The sequence below is a fragment of the Glycine soja genome, chromosome 10 (assembly GCF_004193775.1).
Source record: "Glycine soja cultivar W05 chromosome 10, ASM419377v2, whole genome shotgun sequence".
Classification (NCBI taxonomy): Eukaryota; Viridiplantae; Streptophyta; class Magnoliopsida; order Fabales; family Fabaceae; genus Glycine; species Glycine soja.
This window is the reverse complement of record NC_041011.1, coordinates 44,077,240-44,103,177: the sequence shown is the minus strand read 5'-3', so window position 1 is coordinate 44,103,177 and position 25,938 is coordinate 44,077,240. Positions and strand designations below refer to the sequence as shown.

Here is a 25,938-nt window from a genome sequence, read left to right as displayed (position 1 = left end):
AATATAGGATCTCGATTGAACAGTATAATTCGGTAATATTATAAACACATTTCGAATTTCCCGTTTTCTCTTTAAAATATATAAAGATCAAAACAAAGAGCTGATAGTTATAAATTTATAATATACATTATACTTTCTTTTTTGAACTCAATATACTTGAGATAGATAAAGTGTTTCAAAATTAAAATTCTACGAACAGCTTTATCATAAAAATGATTAAAAGGATTCTCTCCTATACTTCGTTTCTATTTCCACAAATGCAAACAAAGTGTTAGAGTTGAATGCATAATTAATCATAGTTCAAAAGAGGAATATGACTATGATTTAGCAAAACATGGTTTAGTCAATCTGAGCATACGATCTTGATCTTCACGTTCATTCTGAAAAAGGAAATTTATATTTACATTAAATACAGAAAAATTTATACAACATAGGGTTTCATAAAGTACACTTTTATCTTTCAATTTACACTTAGGTCCAACCAAATTTAAAAGATTTATGCTTGGATTCTGTCTCGCTGCATCAGTTCAAAGTCTCGGCTTCAGAATTTCTTTGCTCCGTATTTGGCAAAAAGTACAAGGTGATCCTCATACCTCAGTCCATAGTCATATTGCAACTTTGCAAGGTTTACATAGAATAGATCACGTTCAAAAGTTGTTTGTCTATTCTCACAACTTTAACGCAGTGTCATTTAAACAATCAACTGAACTTTGCATGCTTGATTGCAGAGGATATATCTAGTCATGATCATAATCATCTACTTCAAGCACACTTGAGAGTGCTAACATCCATTCCTGCAAACCGTTGGAAGCATCCTTTTTCACCAATGCTTCTAATTTGCCAACAGCCAGCCTTGATACTCCATATCTCAACAAAAGATTTCCAAGTGATCTAAGACTACAATCATTAACTTGAATGGAAGCTCTTACCATTTCCTTAAAAGTCTCTATTGCTTCCTTGGGTCTCCCAGCAATAGCATACAGGTCAAGCACATTGTTATAACTTAACTCTGTCAAGGGTCCCAATTTTCTTATCTGTTTTGCAATTTGAATGGCTTCATCAAACCTTTCAATTTTCTTATACAAGCATAGCATCATTGCAAATGTAAATTCATTTGCACCTCCATTTTTCTTTAAGGTATCAAATATCTGTTTTGCTTGGCCAACCATAGATTGCTTAACATAAAGATCAATCATACAGTTTGAAGAATATACATTAGGACCTTCTTCTGATAATTGAAGCAACTTGTATGCTTCTTGTGCTTTTTCCAGGTTGTCAATTTTTGCATACAACTTGATCAATGAATTATATATAACTGTATTCCCTGGCAAGCCAGCTTTCTTCATTTCGTCAACATAACTGATGGCTTCTTTAACCCTTCCAGCATCAGAGAAAACATTGATTAATATGCTGTAAACTATAACATCAGGCTGCACACCATGCCTAATCATTTCCCAGTATATATCTTCAGCCATTTCCAATTGGCCTAATTTTGCAAAGCTGCAAATCACAACACAGTATGGGATGCAATCACTTACTAATCCTGCCTCCTGCATTTTTTTCAGATATGGTTTGGCCATATGCGGCTGGTCAGAAGTGGTCAAAATTTGTATGAGAGAAGTATAGCTGCATCTGTCTGCAACTACACCATGTTGCTCCATACTATCAAACAATTGACATGCCTTCTCATAGCATTTCCCTATGCCATAAGCTTTAATCATCACATTGAACTCAAGGACACTGAGATTCTTCTGTTTTTGGCTCCAAATGAAGACTTTCTCGGCTTCCAATGTATGCCCATGCTCCCCATATGCATCAATGCTGGCAGCATAGCACTCAGATGTCATATTGCCAGCTACATGAAACCTCAGAAACCATAACAAGGACTGATCAAGCATTCCAGCTTTTATGTACATCCTAGTCAAAGCAGACTGGGTATATTGATCAATTTCAAGCCTCCTCTCATCCATCTCCTTTACAAGCTCTTCTGCTTCACCAACCATTTTCCTTATTGAGTATGCATACAAAAGAGTACGGTAACTCACAAGATCAGGCTCAAGGCAGGCCTCCTTCATTATTTCAAAATACTTTGTTGCCATGCCTATATCATCATGCTTAGCATAAAGAGAGATTAGAATATTATATGTCCTTGTGTTCGGCGAGCATCGAAGTTCTTCCATTTTCCGGACAAGCAAACTTACTTCCTCTAACTGTCCATGGTTTCCACAAATGTTAATCATCGTATTGAATGTCACCGTGGTTGGTGCCACGCCTTGTTTAAGCATCTTCGCAAAAGTCTCAGATGCCTCTTTCAGTTGACCAGCCTTTCCATACGTATCAATCAAGGTGTTATAAGTATGCGAGCCAAAAGAAGCATTAGCACACACAACCCTCTCATCCAATTCCAGAGTAGCCATTGCGTTATCATTACCCAATGACCACTTTTTGAAAAACTACTCAGCTTTCTGAAACTCTCCTGCCTTCTTGTACAACTGAACCACAATCACCATAGTAACCTCATCAGGCTGCACCCCTTGTCCCAACATCATGTCGAGCCAAGAAAGCGCATCGTCTCTGCGCCCTCCTTTGCTATAAACATCAATCAAAGTTCCATAAGTGGAACAGGTGGCAGCAATGCCTCTAGCATTCATCTCATTCCACAAACTCTCCACGCGCCTCCACTGACGGGCCCTGCCAAGGCTCCTCAGCATGATGTTGTAATGAATCGTGTTCAATTCATGACCCTTTTTGTTGAACCACTCGAAAATCTCCAAAGCTCTGTCCCACCTCAGCTGCTCCTTCAAAATGATGCTCCTCTCCTTGTTGCTAAGCCTCTCCTCCCACGGCCCAAGAGCCTCGTCCACACCGAGAACTGCGTCCAATGCTTCTAAAATCGCCGGAATGCATCCACCATAAGAGACGCGTTTCGTCGAACACTTGGTGTGCGACTTCTCCGGTTTGCTCTTTCTGGGAACACCCTCTTCGGGATTCTTCTCCGGACGGCGTTTCTTCGAATGGGTCTCTTGCTTAACGGTGCCATTATGAAGAGGGAGTATTTGTTTTCTGCGTGTGGGGGAGACTTGTTCGGTTTTCTCTGGCAGAAGAAACGCGTTTGCGTTTGCGTTTGCGTTTGCGTTTGCGAGGAGGGGTGTATGGGGGTACAAGAGTTGCAGCTTCACGAACATTTCTACGAACAGAAAGAAGAACACTTGAGTGGTAAGTTACTTCAGCGTTACTCGGCAAAACACGACATGAGATGTTTAGGTTTGTTAATTTGCTGCGGGTTTTGGTTTTTCAGTTACAGGGAAGACTGTGTGGTGGAGTGGGGTGAAACTGGATTGTTTTGAAGCCATTTGGATTTTTCTGTTTGGTTTTGGTAATTGCTGGTTTTTCTGCTATTTTTTTCATTATTAATTATAAAAAATGTCATTTTATTTTTACAAATTTGTATAGATATAATAAAAATCCTATTTTATTATTTGTTAATTTATTTTTTATTTTAACTGTTTTTTACTCATTTTTAAAATATAGATAATATCTGAATTAGTAAGTTTAGTGTGAGAAAATATATTTTTTTTAATTACAAAAATGTCAATTTTTTCTAGTATTTTTTTATAAATAAAATACTCTAACACTAAACTTACTTATTGTAAAGAATTTCCTTTTAGTTGAGGAATCTTCTTAAAAATTCTCAAACAATTTAAAGATAAAACGTAAAATTTAACCTTTATTAAATTTATATTAATTAGCTATAATAATGATAATCCAAAGCTATTAGCATGTTTGGTAAAAAATTGAAAAAATGAAAATTATTTTTTTTAGTATCTTATTGGTATAAAATATCACTAATTTTGTTCTTAACTAATATCCGTTAGTTCAAATTTAATATTTTATTTAAATAGATCAAAGTCAATGTCATTTAAATCAACATTGCTAACAAATAATTATTTAGTATGTTAAAAAGGAACAATTAAATAATAAGTGAGACTTAAAATAATTTTTATAAGATACTTTTTACTTTAAATATGTTGGATATTTTAAGTAACATAAGTGGTCTTTTTGTCAATGAGGCCCTTATAGTTTATAAATACTAACAATATATTTTTTTATGAACTTAAAGAATAAGTTTTAATTATTTTATTTTTAGGCGACTTTAACGTGTGTTTGCATCATGTTAGAAACTTATTTTACTATTTGGATTCGACTAACCTCCACTTCGTAGTTGGTCCCGTAAACTACTGTTAGATTCTTTCATTCAATTTCCCTTGTATAAGATTCAGACAACTTAAACTTTAATTCAATCTATACTATGATGTCTGATCATACCTCTACGCTAAGGAACTCACAGAATAATATTAGTGAGAAGATTTTACCAAATTCAATAAAAAAAATACTGTCAAACAAAAAAACACATATTCCAATACACCAAACAGAGAAATAAGTGTTTTGTCTCGTTAGGATCAAAAAACTGTCGAACCTAATTTTTATCTAAACAAACACAACTTTGGCTTTGAACGTACTTTTGAAATTGATTTATGAAAAAAAATCTCATCTAAACATGTTATTTATAGGATTAACTGATTAAGCATCCTCCGTCCAATATCATAAGGTGTAGTTGAAGTAACTAGTCACTTGGATTCTTTAATAGAACAGCATTCTGGTCATACCTTACTTTGAAAAACAAAAAATCACCCACCGGTAAAATTAAAGGATAATGTGAACACTTAATTTTACTGTTCGTTTGTCTTTGCTCTGTTGTTGAAAAGCATAATATAATAACATGATGATATAATTCCTCTCCCAGTGTTGGCTTTATGATTCATCGCCTCCCCTTTACACGGCGCCGTTCTTCTCTCTCCTCTTCACATCGACGGCGGAGACGCGATTCTCGGAATCTCGGAAGCGGTTGATACTTTGATCCTCTTCCTCAACCCTTCCCTCTTTAAAAGTTTCACGTCACAATGCGGAGCATACCTCATTTCCCAAACACCACACTCTCGCAAACGCGCTTCTGATTCTTTCTGTTTCAGATTAATCAATCCTCTGAACTCTTCGCGCAACCGAAATTTCAAAAACATGTCGTCGCGGCAAGTGGTGAAGCGTGCCAAATACAAAACCACTGTCAAAGACCCTGGCACCCCCGGCGTCCTCAAATTGGTGCAATTCGCATTCCCACCTTAATTTGTTTATTTAATCTTTCGTGAAATCTGCGTTTAATCGTTTATTGAATTTTGTTTCCCTTCTCTGCAGACTCAAGATAGGTTCGTTTTCAAGCCGAATGATCCTACCTCGAAAACCAAGCTCGATGTGGAGTTCAGATTTATTCAGGGTACTTATGATTCCTTAAACTGATTATAAAGTTAAATAATATGGACTCTTATTTAATTGCCTGAAAATTATTGATACTGCAATATGCATGATTTTGATTGCGTCCTTTTTTCTTTTTTGTTCTGCTGGGAAACATTGTAGGTCATAAAGTCACTAAAGAGGGATCAAAGCAACCACCATTGCTTAACCTTATCCGTGCACAGGTTTTTCTATTTTTAATCTTGCTGCTCTTGTTTACATTTGTTGTGCCATTTAGTGTTGTGTTGGTTCCTTTTTTTTTTTTGCTATATGTTATGCTTGAATATTGCTTGTTTGAATTTTCAATGCTTTTGGTTCACTAAGCAGTACTACACTTAACATGCTCTTGTCTCCTCCTTTTTATATTTATGAGTATTAAGATGTGGTGTTTCAGGGAAGTTGCATTTTCGAGTTAGAAAGTTTTGCAGATCTTCATGTTTGCCGGGAATTGGTGGGTAAGTTCCTTACTTTGGCTGCTTAAAATTTTATCCTAGGGGCTTCTTTACCTTTTCTTTTTTCTTTTATTCTTTAGTTGTCATATGCTGTAGCTTATCATGAGGCGCTACTATGCTGTTTACTTGTTTGATCACAGGCTTAAGTCTCAGAGTAACGGAGTTAAGAGTTTTTTTATAAATTAAGCATGTTAAACCAGTAAAAAATGTAATTAAAATATGATTTCAGATGTGTTGCTTGATAACTTATAAATTAAGCATCATGTATTTATTTCCCTGGTCTATACATATGTCAGAGAAGAAAATGATGCATTGCTTGATAACTTATTTTCTAGAATTTTGTTGTATTCTCCCCCTCCCCCTTTTGTTTTCTTTAATGCAAATTTACTTGGGAATTGAAAAAAGACAATGGTATAAATTTAATTAATGAGGAGGTTTTTGTGATTTTTCTTTTATTCCATTTTTAATGTTTAATATTTTTTATTTTCAGTTGTTTTGAGTATGCTTCCATATTATGCTGTTTGTTCTGTTTGAGCAGGTTTTGCCCTTAACAGGAATGTGCCTGGAGAAGCTACAAAAGTTATTTCTGAGGAACAGCTCAGCCCTGCTGAAATGGCACTCAGGATAAAGCTATTGCAGGAAGATAGGTATTTGGTTTATGATAATGCACTTTAATTGCTTTAAAAGAAAGGAGTAATGATTAATGTGCCGCTGGGATTTTCTACCCAACGTCAACCTGTCACATGTGGTTAACACGTATTGAGAAAAACTCAAGCCGCATATTGACAAGAGATAAGGCCACAATAGAATATATAAGTAGGAGACAACCCTCATCCTAAGAGTTAGCTTTTGGGGTTGAGTTAGGTCCAAACTCACATTCTAAGATAGTATCAAAGCCTATCCTAGATCCATTAAACGGGCGACCCACCATGTCATCCACACACCAAGCCCAATCGTGATGAGCGTGAGGAGGTGTGTTGAAAAAAATTCAAGTCCCACATCGGCTAGAAATAAAGACACAATAGAATATATAAGTGGGAGACAACCCCTCACCCTATAAGCTAGCTTTTTGGGGTTGAGTCAGGCTCAAACCCATATTCTAAGAACACATGAAAACATGATTAATTTTACTTCACTAGTGGCCAAGACTAAATGAATGTGTTTGTATACAATTACTGATTTGTACTTGTGGAACTAATGGTTAAATATGCCTCTTTAACAAAGTGTACAACCAAGAAGAGAGAAGGGAGAGAAATTTGAATTTGAAATGTAATAAATGATAGGATGGTGGAGAGAGATAAACACAAAAATAATATTGTATAAATTGTTGTATGTGTATCACATCTCATTTTTTTAATATTATGTTTTATCTACTCTAAGGTTATCTTAGTTTCAGATATTCCTTGCTTCCCTCATTGTTACTGATTTTGCTAAAGTTCAACTTTTGCAGCAAGTTGCAGAGGCTTCATAAGGAACTTGTGGCTAGTGGTAAGCTCACAGAATCAGAATTTTGGGCTACAAAGAAGGTAAAGATATTATGGATATAATATAATTTTCTTAGTAGTTTGTTATGGTCTGCAAATATCATTTGAATTTTAAACTCTAGTGAGACCATTCTATGTTGCTGATGATAGGTTGTTGGTTGATATAATGATGGTTTAAAGAAATTTACTCATGAAAAGTACCGTGCAAAGTATTTTTGCAAATAGATATTCAGAGGCATTATGCAGCTTTGCTCTATTGATGTTTACTCTTTTTGTTTTCATTCGGAAGATATCTTAGCCTCCAATTTCCTTGTATTTTTCTTCTCTTCATCTGAATGAATTCCTTATATTAAATATATTTTACAGAAATTGCTGGATCAAGATGAAAGCAGAAAGTTAAAACAACGGATTGGTTTTAAAAATTCTTTGATCTTTGACACAAAGCCTATGAGTGATGGACGGGTATGATACTGCATCTCCTTCTGCATTGGTGCTCTGTCTTTAAGATTTCTCTTAGATGTGTCTCTGCATAGTTGGATGTCATCATGAGAACATTGTATAAATGGGCATTGAACCTGATGAACATAGTTAATTTTGTTACACAGTTCACAAGAAACAACTTACAACACAAAATAACCAAACATTTGTTTTGGTAATTTATTATGAAAACTTGTTTCAGATATAATACAACAAGCAAATTCGTTTGGGAGAAAAAGATTATACTTGCTCTGTTTTTATGAGCTAAACCCATATCATGTCTATTACCCTGATTTTAAAGTCATTCTCAGATTGTTTAATACAAACATTATGCTATTTGATGAAGAACTTGTATAAGAAGCAGAGACTGGGTCTAGAATTTCTGATTTATTTACGAGATTTCCATTAATGAACTTTAGTAATCATGGACCTGCCTCCATAAAAGAAAAATGTTTTCAAAATAAAAACTGAAACATGTAAAAGCTGTTTGTATTTTACATTTTTTAAAATAACCTATTCTGCTTCCTTGATTATAAACACTGAGAACAGAACGTTTACTTTTGGCTTTTCAGAGTTTAAAAATGTTTTGAAAATGGTAATCAAATGGGCCCTATATTTTTCTTGTATCTGTACATTCAATTGGTTTTTTGACATTGAAAAAGTAGCCAAACAAGTCCTATATTTTTTTTCCATATATAAAAATGATTTTAGTAAAGCTCAATAAGATCATTTGATCTATTTAGCCAACCCCATCTAATGAGATAAGTCTTGTTTATTGTTATTAAGCTCTTATGTAGAGTTGGTGAATTTTAAATCCATGTTTAGTATCTTTTAATAGTTTCTGGATTTTATTTGGCTTCAGATTGCATGCATATTTTAACTGAGTTATTTTCCCTTATTCTTCTTTTTCAGATAAACCAGGTTAAATTTCAGTTGACGCCAGAGATAAAATATCAGGCATGCTTTTAACTCTTCCCGAAATTAGTTAATTAGATTTCAAGCTAAATCTTGAATGATTTGATTCTATGCTACAAGTGTTTATGCTAAAATTTAAGGTACACAATTGTCTTTTTATTGTGATATTTGCTCATTGGTGGGTGCTAATTGTGATATTTGCACAAGTGATACTGTTGTGCACTGTACAATAGAGGGGATGGTGGGTATATAGACAAAATCTTATGCATGAAATTTTAGCATGATGAAAACAGTATTTAATTGAGTGACATTACAGTCACCTTTATACATGCGTTATATTTTATACAATCATTTATAGCACATGTTTTAGTTTTCTCCTCTTTTTATGTTTGTTTTTTTGCACATTCATGTGCATGCACATGGTTCATCTTAGTGATATCAGATGGAAGTGATAAGAAAAATAGTTTTACTTGAGAAAAGTGGTGATTTCATTATGCCCCTAGCATTGGGGTTTCTAAATTCCTTCCATGTAATGGGGTAAGACTTGGTAGTTGTTGATGTCAATGAATTGAGCAAACTTTCAATTTCTTCATTATTTGTGAGGATCAGCATGATTAATATATAAGGTAAAATATAGTAGCACACTAGCACTTGAACTCCTTTTATTTGAGGTTGTAATTGTTTGTTCCTTATTATGGAATCATCTTTTTGGGGTGTTGGAGTTGGTTAATTTGTTGTTTAAGAATATTAAGATGGTTTTTCAACCAAAGACATACAGTTCAAATGGGAAGATGGAAAAGGAACTTCCAAGATTAGTCACCACAGTAAATCACGGCTTCAAAAGAAATTTTTTGATGTTGGCTTTTCAAAGTTAAGAGAGGGTTCTTTTAAGTTTACTTTTAATTTAGAATTTAGACTCTTTAAGTTTTAACATGCAAGTTATTCAGAGGAAGTTTTCTTTTTAGTGTTTGGGTAGTTGCAGTGGCTCTATTTTCGGTTTTATCGTATGGCTTTGCACTGGTTTGTGGTTTATCTTATGTGTTTTTCCTTTTCTTCCATCATGTGGTTTTGTTAGAATATCTTGGCATATCTCTGAAGTGCTTTAGAATATATAGGATCAGTTAGTTTGCTAATTGACCAAGCAACCTTGAGTTGTTTCTCAATCTCATTAGAAATGTTTCCTTATTTAACTGGGGGTTAGGATTCTTATCACATTAGTGGTCTTGGGATTGTAATTTCAAATGTAATTCTTTCAAAATAATTCTTCTAAAGTACATTTTCCAATATTTATTTCTTATTTCTGGAAAAAATTGAACACATGACTTATCCTTACTTTCTTTGCACTATTGTCTTTCCAGATTTTTGCCCTCAAACCTGCCGTCCACCAGGCATTCCTCAATTTTGTACCTAGTAAAGTATGTTGAAAATCAGTGAAGTATTTATTATTTATCTTTGATGATAATTTGTGTGAAATAACCTAGCACTCTGCTTATTAAAATTATTTCTTTTTCTCCCCGTGGTCTTCAAATTTAAGATGAATGAGGTAGATTTCTGGAATAAATATTTCAAAGCTGAGTATCTCCATAGCACCAAAAATGCTGTTGCAGCAGCTGCTGAGGCTGCTGAAGATGAGGATCTTGCTGTTTTTCTGAAAGATGATGAGATATTAGAAATTGAAGCTCGAAAGAAGGTCTTTGTCTTCTTTCTCTTTAATCTTGATTCTCATTGAAGATCTTTTAGCTGCATTCTCTATTCCATTTATATTATTATGTTTATGTCTGTTTGCAGGTTCGAAGGGTTGATCCAACTTTAGACATGGAAGCAGATCAAGGAGATGATTACACACATCTTCCTGTATGGTGAATGAAACTATTCCTCAACCTCATATAGGAGGTTCTTTCACAGCATAGTTTTTCATATTTTATGCAAGTTCACCCTTTTTAGTGTAAAATTTCACCTTGCAACTTGTATCACTCTTTGTATTAAATAGTGATAGCATACCTTGTTACATTTTGCTAACTATGTTGGTAAGATGATAACTGGAAGCATGATTATAGTTATATAAATTATTTAATTTAATTTTTATTTTAAGGATTCAAATCTATAGTTGGCATATCTTTTCCTTGAAAAAGTTGTTTTACTAAGGCTGTCTTGTATGTAATTTGCTATTGTTTGCGCAATGAAGGAAAGCAGTTTTGCTTTGAATTTTTGTAGCAGAAATTACTCTAGTAAAACATTCAGTATTTTAGTGTAATTTTAGGGCTCGTTTGGTTTGAGAAAACTTTTTCTGAATAGTTTTCATTTTCAAATTTTCAAGATTTAGAAAATGTTTGTTTTGACTCTGTTTTCAAATTTTCTGTTTTCTCCCTAGAAACCCTTGGTAATGCTTTCGCATACCCATCTCTCTCCCAGCATTTGACATCTTATTAAGTGTATAACTGTATATTGAGTTATATGTGTGTGTGTCTATATATATATATACACACGCATACATTTCTGTTTATGTCATTGATTAGAAGTGCTAGATTTGCATTGAATTTCTGTATCTTAACCTTCTATGCTATTTGATGATAAGGATCATGGGATTTTCCGAGATGGTAGCAAGGATATATCTGAAGCCCAAAATTCTTTGTATAAGAGAACATTGTTGCAAGATCTTAATAGACAAGGGGCAGTTGTTCTTGAAGGAAAAACTTTAGGTAGTTTCCTCTCTTCAATTTGACTTTTTCTGTGTATTTACCAAAAATAATTGTTTTATAATTTTATTCTTAAATTTTGTTCACATATTGGCTATATTTTATGTCTTCCCATATCATAATGCTTTCCCTATATTTTATTTTGTCTAAAATTTATCTGTTGGCAGACAAAAAAGTTATCGATTGTAAATTCATAAGATTGGCAAACACTGAATAATGCATATCATAATTAAGTTATTACCTTGTGATTAATTTGCTTTACTCCTGTAGCCATATTTAAGTTAGCTTTTAATTATTTCTACTCTGTAAAAGAGCTCATATGCAAAGTGAGGGGAGAGATATTTACTCACACACACATGCTTGTATTATCACTTCTCTGCTATTGGCTTCTCTTAAAAATTCTTCGATGGTTTCAGCAGGATTTTTAGTGGTTGTGAAGAATCATGGTACAAACTGGAAAAGCTTAGCTTTTAAGAATCTTAAACTTGTCTTCTGTTCTTATTTTGTTGAAAAATTTTATTGGCATTAAGTGTTTCCTTGACCTAGAGTAAGAAACACTTTAACAACATTTTCCCATGATCAATTGAGACTCTTGAGAATAGAATGCATTCAAATGTGGATAGGTGCAACTTATTTATGCCCATATGGTCTGGTCTGATGAGTCAAATTTGAAAATATAAATGTAGATATGGAGATGGAACACCCAAGAACAGTAGCAGAAATTCTTGCCCGGAGAAAACAGGGTTAGTGTGGCTGACTTTTTTCTTGTCCTTTTTCCCTTTGATTCACACGGAGCAAATTCTTATATCATTCCACTATTCAGAATGTGATGGGGTTGTAGATGAGGAGCGACGAAACAGAATTTCTAAAATGACCCCGATTGAGGATCTTCAGGCACAAGATAATCATCCATATGCACCACTCTGTATCAAGGTCCAATTTTGTCTCAGGAATTAAATGAACAATGATTATTATAGCACTGATATATTTTTAGTTAATAACTCGATTTATGAAATGTGTGCTCGTGGGCACATGGTATGAAAGTATTAAATACACCCTGATAAAGGCTTTAAATTACATAAAAGATAAAGCATTAATAACTTTTGTGTATAGTTATTAGAGTCGGACCGGTCATCGACTTAGTCAAGGTGCTGATGCGGATTATATTAAAAAAATATTAAATAATTTATAACATAAACTTTTATACATAAAAAAATATTAATATAATTATAATCAAATGATAGTATATACATTATATTTGTTACTACTTTACAGAATAATTATCTGGGTTCAAATCAATCCTTGTGCTTTTTAGTAAATTGTTTTTATTTCTAGCACTTAAATGAATACTATGTGTGTATGTGAAGTAACAATATTAATATAGGGAAGAGAAAGAGGCATAGCCTCGTAGGTAAGGGTGAGGTACACGTACAACAACTCAGGAGAGAGAAAAATATGCATTGTAGTGTGTGGCAGTGGTACAGGCGTATAACAAGCAACAGAGGAAAAAGAAAAAGAGGCATAGTAAAAAGTGAGCATGCAGACAGACATCGGGGAGGTTCTAAAGAATTCTCCGAGTGACCGAGTTTGCTAAAAATCGGCCGAGTTAGACCTTTTTAACCGGTTCATATACATAACCGATCGAGTAACAGGCTTGAACCAGGGCACTGGTTCCCGGGTTAATGAGTTGACCCGGTCGGTCCGAGTCGAGTCCAATAACACTGCTTTTGTGCTTTTGATATAATAATTTTTTTTCAATAAAAACTTTCTATCTTTGACTTATCATTTACTCATGGGCATACAATAGAAAACCCATATAAAATTTATTAAATAATAATTAATTGTATTTTGGGATAAAATATCTATTTAGTGTTATGACTTTTATATTTGTTTCTTGATCAGGATCCTCGTGACTATTTTGATTCCCAACAAGCTAATGCTGTAAAAACATTGGATGATTCCCAAGCTGGAATGGAGCAAATGAAATGCAGTTTGGGTTCTGAGGAAGCCTATGACTCTTTGAGGGCATCAATATCTAAAATCAAAACTACTGGATTAAGGGATCCTCTCTTTAGTCCAGATGTTGCTCTTAAGGTAATATATTTGTATCACATAATTCTACATTTAAAAAATATATATCTATTTTTTTTTACTATTGACAAATGTATATGGTTAAATGCTCGATATTTTTCTATGACAATGTTTCTTTTGTAATAACAAATATTCTCTCCTTTTGAAAATAAAAGCCATTTATTTTTTTCCAGGTCCTTAACGGATTGACTAAAAATATCACAAGCACCAAATATCATCTTGGGAAAAGTTCTCAAGAGAGTGTCCTTGATATTTTACCCAATTCAACTAAGGAGAAACTACTAGATGTGAGTCATCCCCAATTTTTCTGAGATCTTTGAGAAGGATAAAGGAAAATAAAAAAGAATGGATGGAAAGAACAGAAAAAAGAGAAGGGGATAATCTATTTGTGTGTTGAGATTATTTGCTTTTACTTTCAAGCTTTAGTTTGGCTTTCAATAGTTTTTTTTTTTTTTTCTCTTTTTAGGATAGTTCTGAATGTTTGTATTTATGTTTTTGTCATACATGCATATTTCTTCCAGCATTGGGTGTGCAGTCAGGAATTGCTGAGGCACTTTTGGTCTTCATATCCAGTTTCAACACAAAACCTTGTCAGTAAGGTACATGTTGAGCTGTTGTGATTTCAACAAGATCTTTCAATGATGATTGCTATGCATGACCCATCTAATATTGCACCACTAGAATAAGTCTGGGATGTGGATTTGCTTGCAATTATTTCTTGAGCTCATCATATGTCATTTGTTTTTGTCATGGATCTTCATCACACTTTTTTCCCCCATCCCTCTATCTCTTGCTGTTTTATTTTAAAGAGCGGCATATTCACTTCATGATAATATATTGTTATGGTTTACATTGCAAGAAGTTTCTATTGGCTTGCATGATAGGTCAATCAGTAAACCAGTTTTGTCAAAAATCCTGCTTGATTTTATATAAACTGTTGTGCTGGCTTTAATAAGAATTTCTTAGTTTGATATGAGAAGAGGTAATGATATGGGGTTTGATATTATGTCATGTACTATGTGCATTTTGATGAACTGTTTCAGGCTAAGTAATTGTTAATAAACCATTTATCCCATTAGACTTGGCTTTTACATCATGTATCCAATAATTACATCTCTAACATGTGACTTATCAATAAAAGCCCGTTTGTTTTAAGATGTTAGTAACTATTAAACTAATATCTGTAACCTTATGAACTTATTTTGCTCAAAGGGTCAAAGAAAGGCTTCGATACCTTGTAAGGAATCACTTATCTGAGCAGTTAAGCAGGGGCTTAAGCTTCACTTAAAAACTCTAATATAAGTAGTCTACGTCAGATGAGTATATTAGTTGGGCAACTTCACTTAAAAAATCTAATATAGTATAATAGCCTATATCACATCTTTGTGAATCGTCTATTCTGGTAGGCATCACCTCTTCTGTCAGGCATTTGTGGAGAGGGGCTGATGAAAAGTCCCACATCACCAATGGTCTCAATTTTTGGGGTGCAACTTATATATTTGTTGGGCAACATTTCACTTAATGCCAATTGGTTTTAGGATGAAATCTAGCAGTAGATATGTTTATAGTGATTCATTGAGTAATCATGCCAAATTGCATTTTATTATATCTCATGTTTTCTTCACTCATCAATTAAATGCAGACAAGAAGACTGAAAGATTCCATATCACAAATATATTCTAAACTTGAGGTATGCATTTAGCAAAAGCCTCTACTAGTGTTCCTCACTCCACTGTGTTTGCTCTTATTCTGTTATTTTGTGGATACCTGCATTAATTTTATTTGTAGTAAGTAGTAACTACTATACTGTTTCTATTTTTATTTGTTGATTCCTAGGACATAAAGGTATCTGCTGAGTCAGACCTGCGGCACCATGTTTCCCTTGTTGTCCATCCTATGCAGCAGGTGAGCTCAACATACTACCATGCTTCATTTTTTGTGTGTGTGATCTTCCTAAATTGCTGCATATCCTGCCTCCTAAATAAAAGAAAAGTACAACTTTTATGGAAACTAATGCATTTTCACAAGTTTAATAGAATTGTTTCTTTTTCAGATTGGATTTGACAAACACAAACCACTTCCTACTTAATGAAATCAACTACTTTGAAATAAACCTTTTATAGTTTATTTTATTGGTATTTATTGTGTTTTGGCTTAAATGTGCTTTGAGTTCTTAAAAATATGGCTAAATTTGATTTTATTCCTTCAATGTTTTTTTTCTGTTTTGGTTCTCATAAAGTTTATAATTTTAGAAAATGATTTCTGACCTCTGTCGCCACCTGGTGGAAATGTGACATGCATTTAGCCATGCCACTTTAATGACCATTTTGAGATGGCATAAGATGTGACATGCTTAGATTCATGCCACTTTGCCAGTAAGTGGTGGTAGAGACTCTTAAATTATTTAAAATTTATGAAAACCAAACCAACAAAAGATTTTTTGAAGGACTAAAAACAAAATTTAGTCATATTTACTTGGTTCCTTCTAAACGCAGTTTGGTCATGTGAGTCCTAATGGGAGATAGTCTGATTAAACTTTCATTAAATGGTATTGAAAAAGTGGTTTGTGAAAAGCCAAATGGCATCAGACCATGTATCTAATCCCACTTGGTGCACTGTTTGCAATTACCATATCTTAAACTGCTTGTTTTCACCTTTCATGCTCCTAAATTATTATTATATAATTTATAAACATGTATTTTATCACTTGAGGATGCTAATTTCTTTTTGTAATTTATATTGTCACCTTTTAATATTTTTTCTCTCTCAGAAATATGAGATAGGCTTAATTATGCTCTTGGTTCCTAAAATTATTATTTAAGTCAGTCCCTACAAAAATTAAATGCTGTTTTAGTCCCTGATGAGGAACTAAACAGAGTGTTTTTGTTAAATACAGAGATTAAAAATGAATAAAATTTAAATTGGAACTAAAACCAAAAAAAAGTAATATGTTAGGGACTAAAAGTATATTTAAGTCTTATTTTATTTTTCATTTATCACCCATCCTGACTTTCTGCACAGTGTGACTGATGAAATTATGTGCAATGGAGAATAGCAAACATTGACCATTAGTTTCAGTGTTTCATGATTTTCCCTTTTCTTTTTTTGTTTTTCCTCTTTCAGAAAGAAGGCTTTCTGCTTCAGTTATGTCTGGGTTCCCCCTCCCCCCAATCTATAGTTATCCACTAACTCTGTCTATGCTCAATTCAATTCTTGTTTTTGGCACTAGTACGGGTGTTTTGTGACTACTGACTGATGTTCTTGTTCAGTTCAATTTAGTGGACGGATCATCATGCCATTGTTTCTTATTGTCTTTTTCTTTTTAATCTTGATGTTTATTCCACCTTATGAAGGATTAAAAAATAAAGACATTTTGGTGCAGGCTCTGAATGCTGCCTTGTTACACTATGAGGCTGACATCAGGAAAAGAAATGCAAGAGGACAGAAGCCTAACGGTTATGTTTAGTTGGAGAATGTTTCGCTCTCTGCACTGCGAGCATCATACTATAACAATTTAGGAATGTATATTCCATCAATTTTGCCGTGAACACAAACCCGAATGGCCATTTATATCGTGATGAAAAAAATGAATTTCCATGAGAATTAGTCAGCAACAGTCTTAATTGATAGTTAACATGTAACGTAGAATTACTTGTTAACACTGTCCCAAGGCAAAGGACACAAGTTTCCAGCTCCTCCTGTCTCCCTCTTCCTCCCTTTAATATGTACTTTACTGCTGCTTTACTTTAGAAGCACATACAACAAAGGATAAGTGAATAACGTGGTTTAATTAACTGCTCTGTGTTTGTTCAAGACGGAAATAATTATACTGCTTTGTGCTTACAGCAATACAATTTTGTATATTTATTGTATTGCATACTGTCATGTTGATAAAAAAAAAACTAGAATTGTCTTACTAACATGGCATTAGAAAAATATCTATAAGTTTTAGAGGGTTCATAATCTTGCAAGAGTTTACTATAATTACAAAACATGAGAAAAAAATAAAGAAATAAAGATAGAGAAAAGAAAATGGAAAAATGAAGGAAGAAACCCCCACAGTAAGAATGTGAGAACATCATCATGATTTGTAGACATTGCTGACTACCTGAGTAAGAAGCAAACATCATGTTCTCTTAAATTTAATTAACTTTCCGTCAAAATGATACTTTCGTATTCGCCAAATGAATATTTGGGTGAATCGGGATATTTTTTGGGCGAAAACATTTCAATTAATATGTATGATTAATTATTCTTTGTAGCACAATTATTTTTTTTTCATTGTGGTTGACATGTTTGTTTTGAAATAATTCTCATTTTAGAGATTTGAATATGCTAGGAATCATGTTATTTAAAAAAAAAAATAAAAGGTAATTTTTAATTGTAGTAAAAAGGAAGAAACCCACAGTAAGAAAGAATGGCATGAATAAAGTGAGAAAGTATATTTATTTTAAAGAAAAAAACACAATTTAATACGAGTATATGAATATCAGTGCACGCGCGTTCAGAGTAGGTAGTGGTCATTTTTCGGCTTTGCTTGGCCTTTTGGTACTTTGAAAAGTAGACAAAAATTCACAGTTTAGTAGCACGGTAGAAATGCAATGAAAAATTCATAGATGGTTAATCAAGAAACACGTTTCAAGATTAATTTATGAATTTTCCCTTTATTTTTACTCTCACGTCAAAACTGACCCTAATAAAGTATTCACAATGGAAATACATTGGTAGGGTTGGATCGGGGGTTCTGGCAAATTTGTTACCTAAACCAACAATAGATACCAACACATATTTAACGTAAAAAAACCTCAGTAGATAAGAGAAAAATAATAGGTAAGAGTAGAAAAATATTTTCACTATATATCTTCCCCTTCAAATGAAAACGAAAAATAAAATAAAATCTAATTAAAAAGAAACTATATCATTAAATGAAGGAAAAGGAGTGGGCAATTAGGCATAGATATATTTATTAATTACTGATGCAAGCAATGACGACACCGATCGATTTGCCATAAGATCCTTATCAAATTTCATCACCCTAACGAAATGTTAAATACCAAAACTCAAAAACTCAGACTTTTCCACAAAGGTATATATCGGATTGTATTTACACTAAATAATGAAAAGAAAATTAGAAAATCTTATTTTAAAAAGTTGTGCTAATTTGTATAACAATAGGTAAGCCTTTAACAGCATATTATAACAATACTTCAATAGAATTTGGATATTTATCCTTTAATAAGTTAAATTTTTTGGGTAACCATGAAAAAAAATTCCTAAAGATTTGAAGCATACATGCCGTTTTTTCTTTCATTCTTACATTAAAAAATCCTTATCACATAAATTTTGCTAGGATAGGAACTTGCGTCATTCGATATATTGTAAATCAGAAAGACAGCAAAAAGGGGAGCACCTGACTATTTTTTAAAAAAATACGAGGTTTCTGAATATTTTGAGAATTTTTATTTAGGTCTTTAAATTAAAAAAAAATGTAAACAGGTCTTTGATTTTGTAAAAAAAAATTGTAATTAGTTTCATTTAGTTATTTTTTATGACATGAAACTATAAAAAAAATAACAATTTATTGTGATTTTACTAAATATGGCCACACGACCAATTGCTTCCTACTGATTCCTATGAGAGAGCTCTGGCTCGGTTTGGGTTAAATATGCTGATGACATGGTACAATATTTTTAGAATGTTATTGTTGATCATATAACAAATTTTATACAATACTTTCTACAACATTATTATTTCTGTTCTCTATATTTTTTTCATCATAACTTGAATAAAATTGTTTCTTGTGAATGATACATACATGTGGACGGTAAAAAAAATATTTTTCTCCCAATTCTTTATATATATATATATATATATATATATATATATATATATATATATATATATATATATATATATATATATATATATATATATATCTTTTTTCCTTAATTTGTACAAAAATGTTAGTACAAATTTAATATATAGCTATCATTTTTCTATTTTTTGAATACTTAACCATGCGTATTTTTCTAACTTTTCCATCATGATCACAATTTAATGTTCTATTTACCTTTAATTAAGTAATTAATTATAACCAACTTACTGTACTTTGTTTTCTCATTAATTACTTTCTATGTTATAGAATTCCTATATATATTAGTTGTTCAGAGTGACGATCGATAATGATGGTTTTAATGTTTTAGGATGCAGTTGTGTCACTTGCTGTTAGCAGAAATGGTGAATAGCAAGAGAAGGCCATAGAGAATAATAATATATGGGAGCATTTCAGAGTGGTTGAGGATCAGTGCTTAAGTGATCAGAATAATTTTTTTGGGGGGAGACACTTTTAACATTGTGGACATAGCTTTTTGGGTCCATAGTCAAATTTCTTGAGGTTGTAGAAGATACTCTTGAAGTGAAGATTCTGGATGATGAGAAATTCCCTCACTTGCATTCATGGTATAATAATTTCAAGAATGCTCCTGTTATTAAAGAAAACCTCCCTGACCATGAGAAAATGGTGGGTTTTTTTAAGTTTTTCAGAGAAAAACTTTTGGTGTCTTCCTAACAGAGTAAGTGAATCGTTTTCTGCAACATGGGAATTCTTGGTGCAAAGCTAACGATACCGTAAAGTTGTATTTCTTTGGTTAATAAAATTTAAAAAATTTATCGATCCTAGGAAATTTACATTCATAATAGGTATATAGAAATTATTTGCTAGTTTTAGATAACAGGAGATCAAATTAAAAATTTTACAAATAAAGAAACCAAATTTAACTTATCTTAAAAAATAAGAGACCTGATTAAACCTATTAAAAATGGAGGGACTGAATTGAACATAATAAATAAATTAAGAAACAAGAAAAATTATTGTATTCAACATTTAATTTTTATAATCAAAATTTAAACAAAAAATATTTTTAAATTTTTAAAAAAACAAATAATTTTAAAAACAGAATTTTACAGTGTGAATTATGAAACAGAATTTTAATGTTTGCGTCAAGAAACTTACAAATTATTATAAGGTGGAAAAATTAAAGTGAATTATAAATATAAATAAATTTCATAAAATTGAAAAATACACGTCATATATTATTATTTTTTATTATGTTATGTGTTATATAATGCTGATACTAAAAGATATTAAAAAATATATTAATTTTTATAAGAAAAATGCAATACCTAAATAAAAAAATCGACACACAAATAAAACAATACCTATATTTTTATAGTAATAATAATATTAGGATGTAAAAATAGTATAGAACGGATAATCATATTATTCACAACAATAATACTAAACATATTTTAGATCCACTAACTATAACTAAATTACTTGCTGAAATATTAAATACATTAACATTATCATAGATATAGTGTCATTAAAATAATATTTTTAATACTATAATAACCTTAATTATAACTAGTACGTGTAAATCGAGGAAAAGAAAATATGTCATGCAGCGGTGCTCAAAAACAATGATGTTGCTGATAAGTATATTAAAAATTGGTTAAATATTTATTTTTTCCCTAAATATATAATTTGCTGACAAATATGTGAAAGATGAAAATATAAAATTTAGTCTTTGAAAATGTAAAAAGTGTGATAAATATATTTGGCGATTCGGTTAACTTACATCACTCAAATAACCTACATGAGACATAGGGACAAATTTATCATTAAAATAATCAATATAGTCATATCTAATTGTCAACATATACGCATATTTGTCATATAATATTTTTTTTACTTTTTGTCTTCCTAATTGGCTAACAAATGCGTCCTTAAAATATGAAAATACAAAATTTAGTCTCCAAAAATGTAAAAAGTACGATAAATATATCTAAATGTTAAAAGTAAATTGTGATAATTACTATAATTTGAAAAAAAAAATATAATGATGGCGACAATTTTTTTTAACAAACTCATTAATTGAGTTCAAAAGAAAAAAGAATACTCGTTTTATAAACTATAAATAATTTATTTTACACTCTCATGCTTGATTGAAGGTTTAAGTAAAAAAAATGTTTATTGTAAAATATTATAGTTAAATTAGATCCATGAATAATTTTTAGGAAAAATTGTAATTACAATGATACTTTTAATTTGTAAAAAATATTCACCTCTTTTGGAATGATTTTTTTAAGGTTGTGATTTTTTAAATGATCAGTCAATAAAAAATAATTGAGTGATTTAAAAAAATCAACAAACTTTTATTATAATTTGTAATTTGATGTCATTGCATATACTAATAGACATTCATATTTTTCGTGAATCTTCTTTGCGCTAAACCTGGATTGCGCACTAAGTAAGGGGTCAAATTCTTCCAAAAAAATTTCAAAGGCTTTTTCTTTTAATTTTTGCATTAGTTTTCCTCCAAAGCACTTATATTAATCAATAAGTGCAAATATATTAATTTCTTTATTATTTCATTAAAAATAACAATAAAGTACAAAAATTGTAATCATTCTTAGTCAAAATTGACTATCAATTAATTCAAATTTTGCAATTATCATAAAGTCATATAATTGGACCAACATTTTATTGATTTAAAAAAAGTATGAAAAATGACTTATAAACTTTAATAATTTAATCCTCTACAACTATAATTTAATAAATGAATAATATGTTTATAAATTATTAAGTAATGATATATAAACTTTTACATAATTTAAACTTTTGAATTAACTTTCTTATAAAAAAAACCATACTACTAAAACTGATGTATCTATTATTGTATTTGGTCTCTATGTTTGGATAGGACATTATCCTATGGTATTAGAAGGTCTAATGGTGTTAGGATGTCCTAGCAAGCCTAGCAAATTATAATTTTTTTTAATATTTATATAGTCTTTCAAAATGAAGGAAAATAACTTATAAACTTGATAATTTTTCCCTCTACAACTATATTTTAATGAAATATATGTGCACAAATTATATTTATATTTAATTAAAATTATTATATATGAGAAATTAATTATTTCTATAATAATTATTTTATAAATTATACTAAAAAAATGTTTATGATTGATTAATAAAACAAAAAATGTTGAATCTATTACTATATTTTGTCAATAGGTTTGAACAAGGAATTCATCACATGATACTAGAAGGTCTCATGATATTAAAAGATTTCAACAAACTATATTCTTTTATATATTTAAATTGGTGTTTTTGCTAGCCTACTTTTATATATACTCTTTTATATATTAAAAATAACTTTTTAAAAATTTGAATGACTAATTTTTGAAGAAACAAAAAAAATAATTATCAAATTTTAAAAAATATATTTAAACTTAAAAAAAACTAATCCCTACATTTAAAAGAAATTAAAAAAACGTAGTAGGCATGTGAATTGTGATTGCTATTAGTGACTCCTTATTATAGCGTCACTCCTTATAAGGCCGAACTATACGTCCACACCCATCTCTCTTTAGGTAGGAAACTGCAAAACAAATTTCATTGCCCCAACTTCTTTCGTTTATCCTTTCCGAGTCAAAAAATTTGGCTACGCGTTTTAGTCTTGTACGTCACTTAATAGTAAATTCCTACTTTGTCAACTAAGGAGGACACGTGTCAAAGGCAGAAACGTATTTTTGTTAGCCTATTCTTTTCATATATGTTTAATTAATAGAATAGAATAGATAGGTCATTGATTAGGCATGGTACAAAAGGGAGGGTTAAATTAAGTACCCAACAAACCCAATAAGTTGTTATGTAATGGCTTTGAAAATTCGGACGAGATCATTACTTTTAAGAAGCATTACAAGATGTTGGTTTTTGTTTTGGCAACTGTTATTTATAAAATTAATGGTGACACCCGTGCATTGCACAATTTTTAAAAGAAAAATAAAGAGAGACTAAAATAAGTGGGGGGAAAAACTTAAGTAACTTTAAAACTATATGAATATTTTTTTAAGAAAATTGTATGAACGACACGGGATGATGATGGAATAATTTTTATAATACTTGATAATTTGAGAAAAAAGAAGAGGTGAAAAAAAACTTTATTGGCTAACTTTTTTAAAATAACAAAAAAAAAAATTTTTTTGAATTACCTTTTCATTAGAATTGTTTTTTTAACTGAGCTAAAGAAAACAAGGTTGGACTTTCATTTTGATTTGTTTATTTGATTTTTTATTTTAATTAACAGATAAAAGTAAAAAAGAAAGAGAATAAAAAGTTGATTTCACGATTATTATCAAAAGAAAATAATTTTCACAAATATGGAATAATTGTTTAATATTCAAATGATAAAAGTCATATTTATTAGTTTGTGATGTAAGCAATTACGCCAACCTCAGAAAAAGAAGAAGCAGCAGAATGTCAGTCTTCAAATAAATCAAATATTTCGTCACCAAGGCTAAATTTTAACTTGCTTTAAAAAAATTAAGGATAAACCTAAACATTTTCTTAATTCAATCATTGTCACGAGTCACGACATATTTTTGTTCAAACTTTTGTTAGCAATTAATAGTTTATTTTATTTCCAAACTTGTGCTAGAAGAAAACCCCAAGGATGAACAAAAAACAAGATGGATCACTATATAAACAGGTTAGTGTTGGATTAGGAAAAATAAGTCAGGATGGCAGAGGTGAAGCTTCATGGATTTTGGTATAGTCCCTACACTTTGAGGGTGGTATGGACCTTAAAGTTAAAGGATATACCATATCAAAACATAGAAGAAGACCGCTACAATAAGAGTCTTCAACTTCTTGAATACAACCCAGTATACAAGAAAACTCCAGTGCTTGTCCATAATGGAAAACCCTTATGTGAGTCCATGCTTATTGTTGAATACATTGATGAGATTTGGTCACATAATTCATTACTTCCTGCTGATCCCTACGAGAGAGCTCTGGCAAGGTTTTGGGTTAAATATGCTGATGATGACATGGTAATTTTTAAAAACTTAATCATGTAGTACTACTTAAAGTTTCTAGCCTTTGATCTTGATCAAGAGCACCTGCATTTATACAATTAATATTAAATTTATCTGAACTTTGGCAATAATTAACTTAGCATACCATCTTATATTTTCTCATTAATTACTTTATATGCTGCAACATTTCCTATTTTGATCCAAGTGATAATAATATTTGGGGTCAACTTTTGAAGTTTTCTGCAGTTATTGCATTCTTCCTTAGCAATAATGATGAAGAGCGAGAAAAGAGCATAGAGAAGATATGGGAGCATCTCAGGGTTGTTGAGAATCAGTGTTTTGGTGATCAGAAGAAATTTTTTGGGGGAGACATTATTAACATTATGGACATAGCTTTTGGGTCCATATTCAAAATTCTTGTGGTTGCAGAAGATATTCTTGACGCGAAGGTCCTGGAAGATGAGAAATTCCCTCACTTGCATTCATGGTATAATAATTTCAAGGATGTTGCAGTTATTAAAGAAAACCTCCCAGACCATGAGAAAATGGTGGCTTTTGCTAAGTTTATTAGAGAAAAACGTTTGGCATGTACCTAAGAAAGTAATCTTATATGAGATCAAGTATGAATCACTTTGTATCTGTCTGAATCGTTTTGTTATGCGTGTTTCTTTAGTTTCCACTCCATTATTAGGATGTCTTGACATATCTGTGAAAGCAATAAAAGTTTAATGGGATGTACTGGATTAGAATTTTAGAAAGATTTTAAAAGAATTTTTTTATAAAAGAATTTCTTGTAATATTTTTTTAGGATTTTTAAATAATATAAATAAGCTTTATCATATTTAATTAAGATTTATAGAATTTTTTAAAGAATATAACTAAATCCGTTAGTATTTAATTAATATTTTTTATAGCTTAAAAAATTGATATTTAAAAATATACAAATTTAAATAGATTATTTTTTAAGATAGATTTCGATGAATTTTATTTGATTTTTTAGTATAAAATATCTATCAAATAATCTGACTCAAACCCTTACGATTTTGTTAGACTATTTTCTGTCTTATGATTACTAGATTTTCTTTTTCCTCATCACAATGTATTTTTCTCAATTCAATACCTAATGCAAAAGTGATATTGACTAATTGAAAGAGATACTGAATGAATAACCGTCAACATTAATATTCTTATTCTTCTGAATGTATGTGTCATATATGTTTTTTTATTTTTTTAAACCAAAAAAGGTCAAATATACTCCTCCCTTTTACACTTTTTTGTTTGCTTTCTAAACTAAATTAATATTTATCTTATCTATTAATGTTAATCATGTTTGTCTTATACTAATTATGTTCATCACATGATTGACTTAATATTTTCATAATTATCACCCTTAATTTTATCATTCTCCTAACTTAATAATCCTCTTACAAATTTTTCACCTTGATCACTCCCTTCTAGTATAGACTTATTATTACATTTCATTTAAACATGTTATTAGATTTATCATGAAATAATTATATTAATTGAAGAAAAAAAATTAAAAAATCAACCTATAATTTTATATTTATTGTTCAAATCTAAAAATGAGAATGA

General features: G+C 31.1%; 4 protein-coding genes and 1 pseudogene across 6 annotated transcripts; 3 read left to right on the top strand and 2 right to left on the bottom strand.

The window, feature by feature from the left end:
* Positions 1 to 374: 374 nt before the first annotated feature.
* On the bottom strand, positions 375 to 2,448 carry LOC114369773 (pentatricopeptide repeat-containing protein At3g23020-like). The gene has a single exon (XM_028327025.1). The coding sequence runs from the start codon at positions 2,415 to 2,417 to the stop codon at positions 738 to 740; it is 1,680 nt and encodes a 559-aa protein (XP_028182826.1). The 5' UTR covers positions 2,418 to 2,448; the 3' UTR covers positions 375 to 737.
* On the bottom strand, positions 382 to 3,215 carry LOC114369774 (pentatricopeptide repeat-containing protein At3g23020-like). Its single transcript, XM_028327026.1, has one exon. The coding sequence runs from the start codon at positions 3,183 to 3,185 to the stop codon at positions 2,454 to 2,456; it is 732 nt and encodes a 243-aa protein (XP_028182827.1). The 5' UTR covers positions 3,186 to 3,215; the 3' UTR covers positions 382 to 2,453.
* Positions 3,216 to 4,750: 1,535 nt separating this feature from the next.
* On the top strand, positions 4,751 to 17,333 carry LOC114372204 (general transcription and DNA repair factor IIH subunit TFB1-1-like). 3 transcript variants are annotated; one of them, XM_028329657.1, is made up of 21 exons: positions 4,758 to 4,905; positions 5,031 to 5,157; positions 5,251 to 5,329; positions 5,470 to 5,531; positions 5,741 to 5,801; positions 6,337 to 6,445; positions 7,249 to 7,324; positions 7,649 to 7,744; positions 8,672 to 8,716; positions 10,033 to 10,089; positions 10,209 to 10,364; positions 10,463 to 10,528; positions 11,250 to 11,373; positions 12,057 to 12,113; positions 12,194 to 12,303; positions 13,273 to 13,464; positions 13,635 to 13,748; positions 13,983 to 14,060; positions 15,104 to 15,151; positions 15,298 to 15,366; positions 16,844 to 17,333. In XM_028329657.1, exons 2-21 carry the CDS (start codon positions 5,077 to 5,079, stop codon positions 16,925 to 16,927), a joined length of 1,764 nt encoding a protein of 587 aa, XP_028185458.1. In that variant the 5' UTR covers positions 4,758 to 4,905; positions 5,031 to 5,076; the 3' UTR covers positions 16,928 to 17,333. The 3 variants fall into 3 exon arrangements, with proteins under 3 accessions (XP_028185460.1, XP_028185459.1, XP_028185458.1); XM_028329659.1 differs by lacking the exon at positions 13,635 to 13,748 and having other exon boundaries at positions 4,751 to 5,157; XM_028329658.1 differs by lacking the exon at positions 13,983 to 14,060 and having other exon boundaries at positions 4,754 to 5,157.
* A 1,724-nt stretch (positions 17,334 to 19,057) lies between these two features.
* On the top strand, positions 19,058 to 20,029 carry LOC114371792 (annotated as a pseudogene).
* A 3,996-nt stretch (positions 20,030 to 24,025) lies between these two features.
* Positions 24,026 to 25,103, top strand: LOC114369366 (probable glutathione S-transferase). Its single transcript, XM_028326585.1, has 2 exons — positions 24,026 to 24,360; positions 24,582 to 25,103. The coding sequence occupies exons 1-2, from the start codon at positions 24,049 to 24,051 to the stop codon at positions 24,939 to 24,941; spliced, it is 672 nt and encodes a 223-aa protein (XP_028182386.1). The 5' UTR covers positions 24,026 to 24,048; the 3' UTR covers positions 24,942 to 25,103.
* The last annotated feature ends 835 nt before the right edge of the window (positions 25,104 to 25,938 follow it).

Excerpts from the sequence above, each read along its gene's own strand:
- LOC114369773 (XM_028327025.1), bottom strand. The coding sequence starts at position 2,417 with ATGGCTACTCTGGAATTGGATGAGAGGGTTGTGTGTGCTAATGCTTCT.
- LOC114372204 (XM_028329657.1), top strand. The coding sequence starts at position 5,077 with ATGTCGTCGCGGCAAGTGGTGAAGCGTGCCAAATACAAAACCACTGTC. Across the intron at positions 10,090-10,208 it reads TCAATTTTGTACCTAGTAAA|ATGAATGAGGTAGATTTCTG; the intron begins GTATGTTGAAAA and ends TTCAAATTTAAG. Across the intron at positions 10,529-11,249 it reads ATGATTACACACATCTTCCT|GATCATGGGATTTTCCGAGA; the intron begins GTATGGTGAATG and ends TTTGATGATAAG.
- LOC114369366 (XM_028326585.1), top strand. The coding sequence starts at position 24,049 with ATGGCAGAGGTGAAGCTTCATGGATTTTGGTATAGTCCCTACACTTTG. Across the intron at positions 24,361-24,581 it reads AATATGCTGATGATGACATG|TTTTCTGCAGTTATTGCATT; the intron begins GTAATTTTTAAA and ends CAACTTTTGAAG.
- LOC114369774 (XM_028327026.1), bottom strand. The coding sequence starts at position 3,185 with ATGTTCGTGAAGCTGCAACTCTTGTACCCCCATACACCCCTCCTCGCA.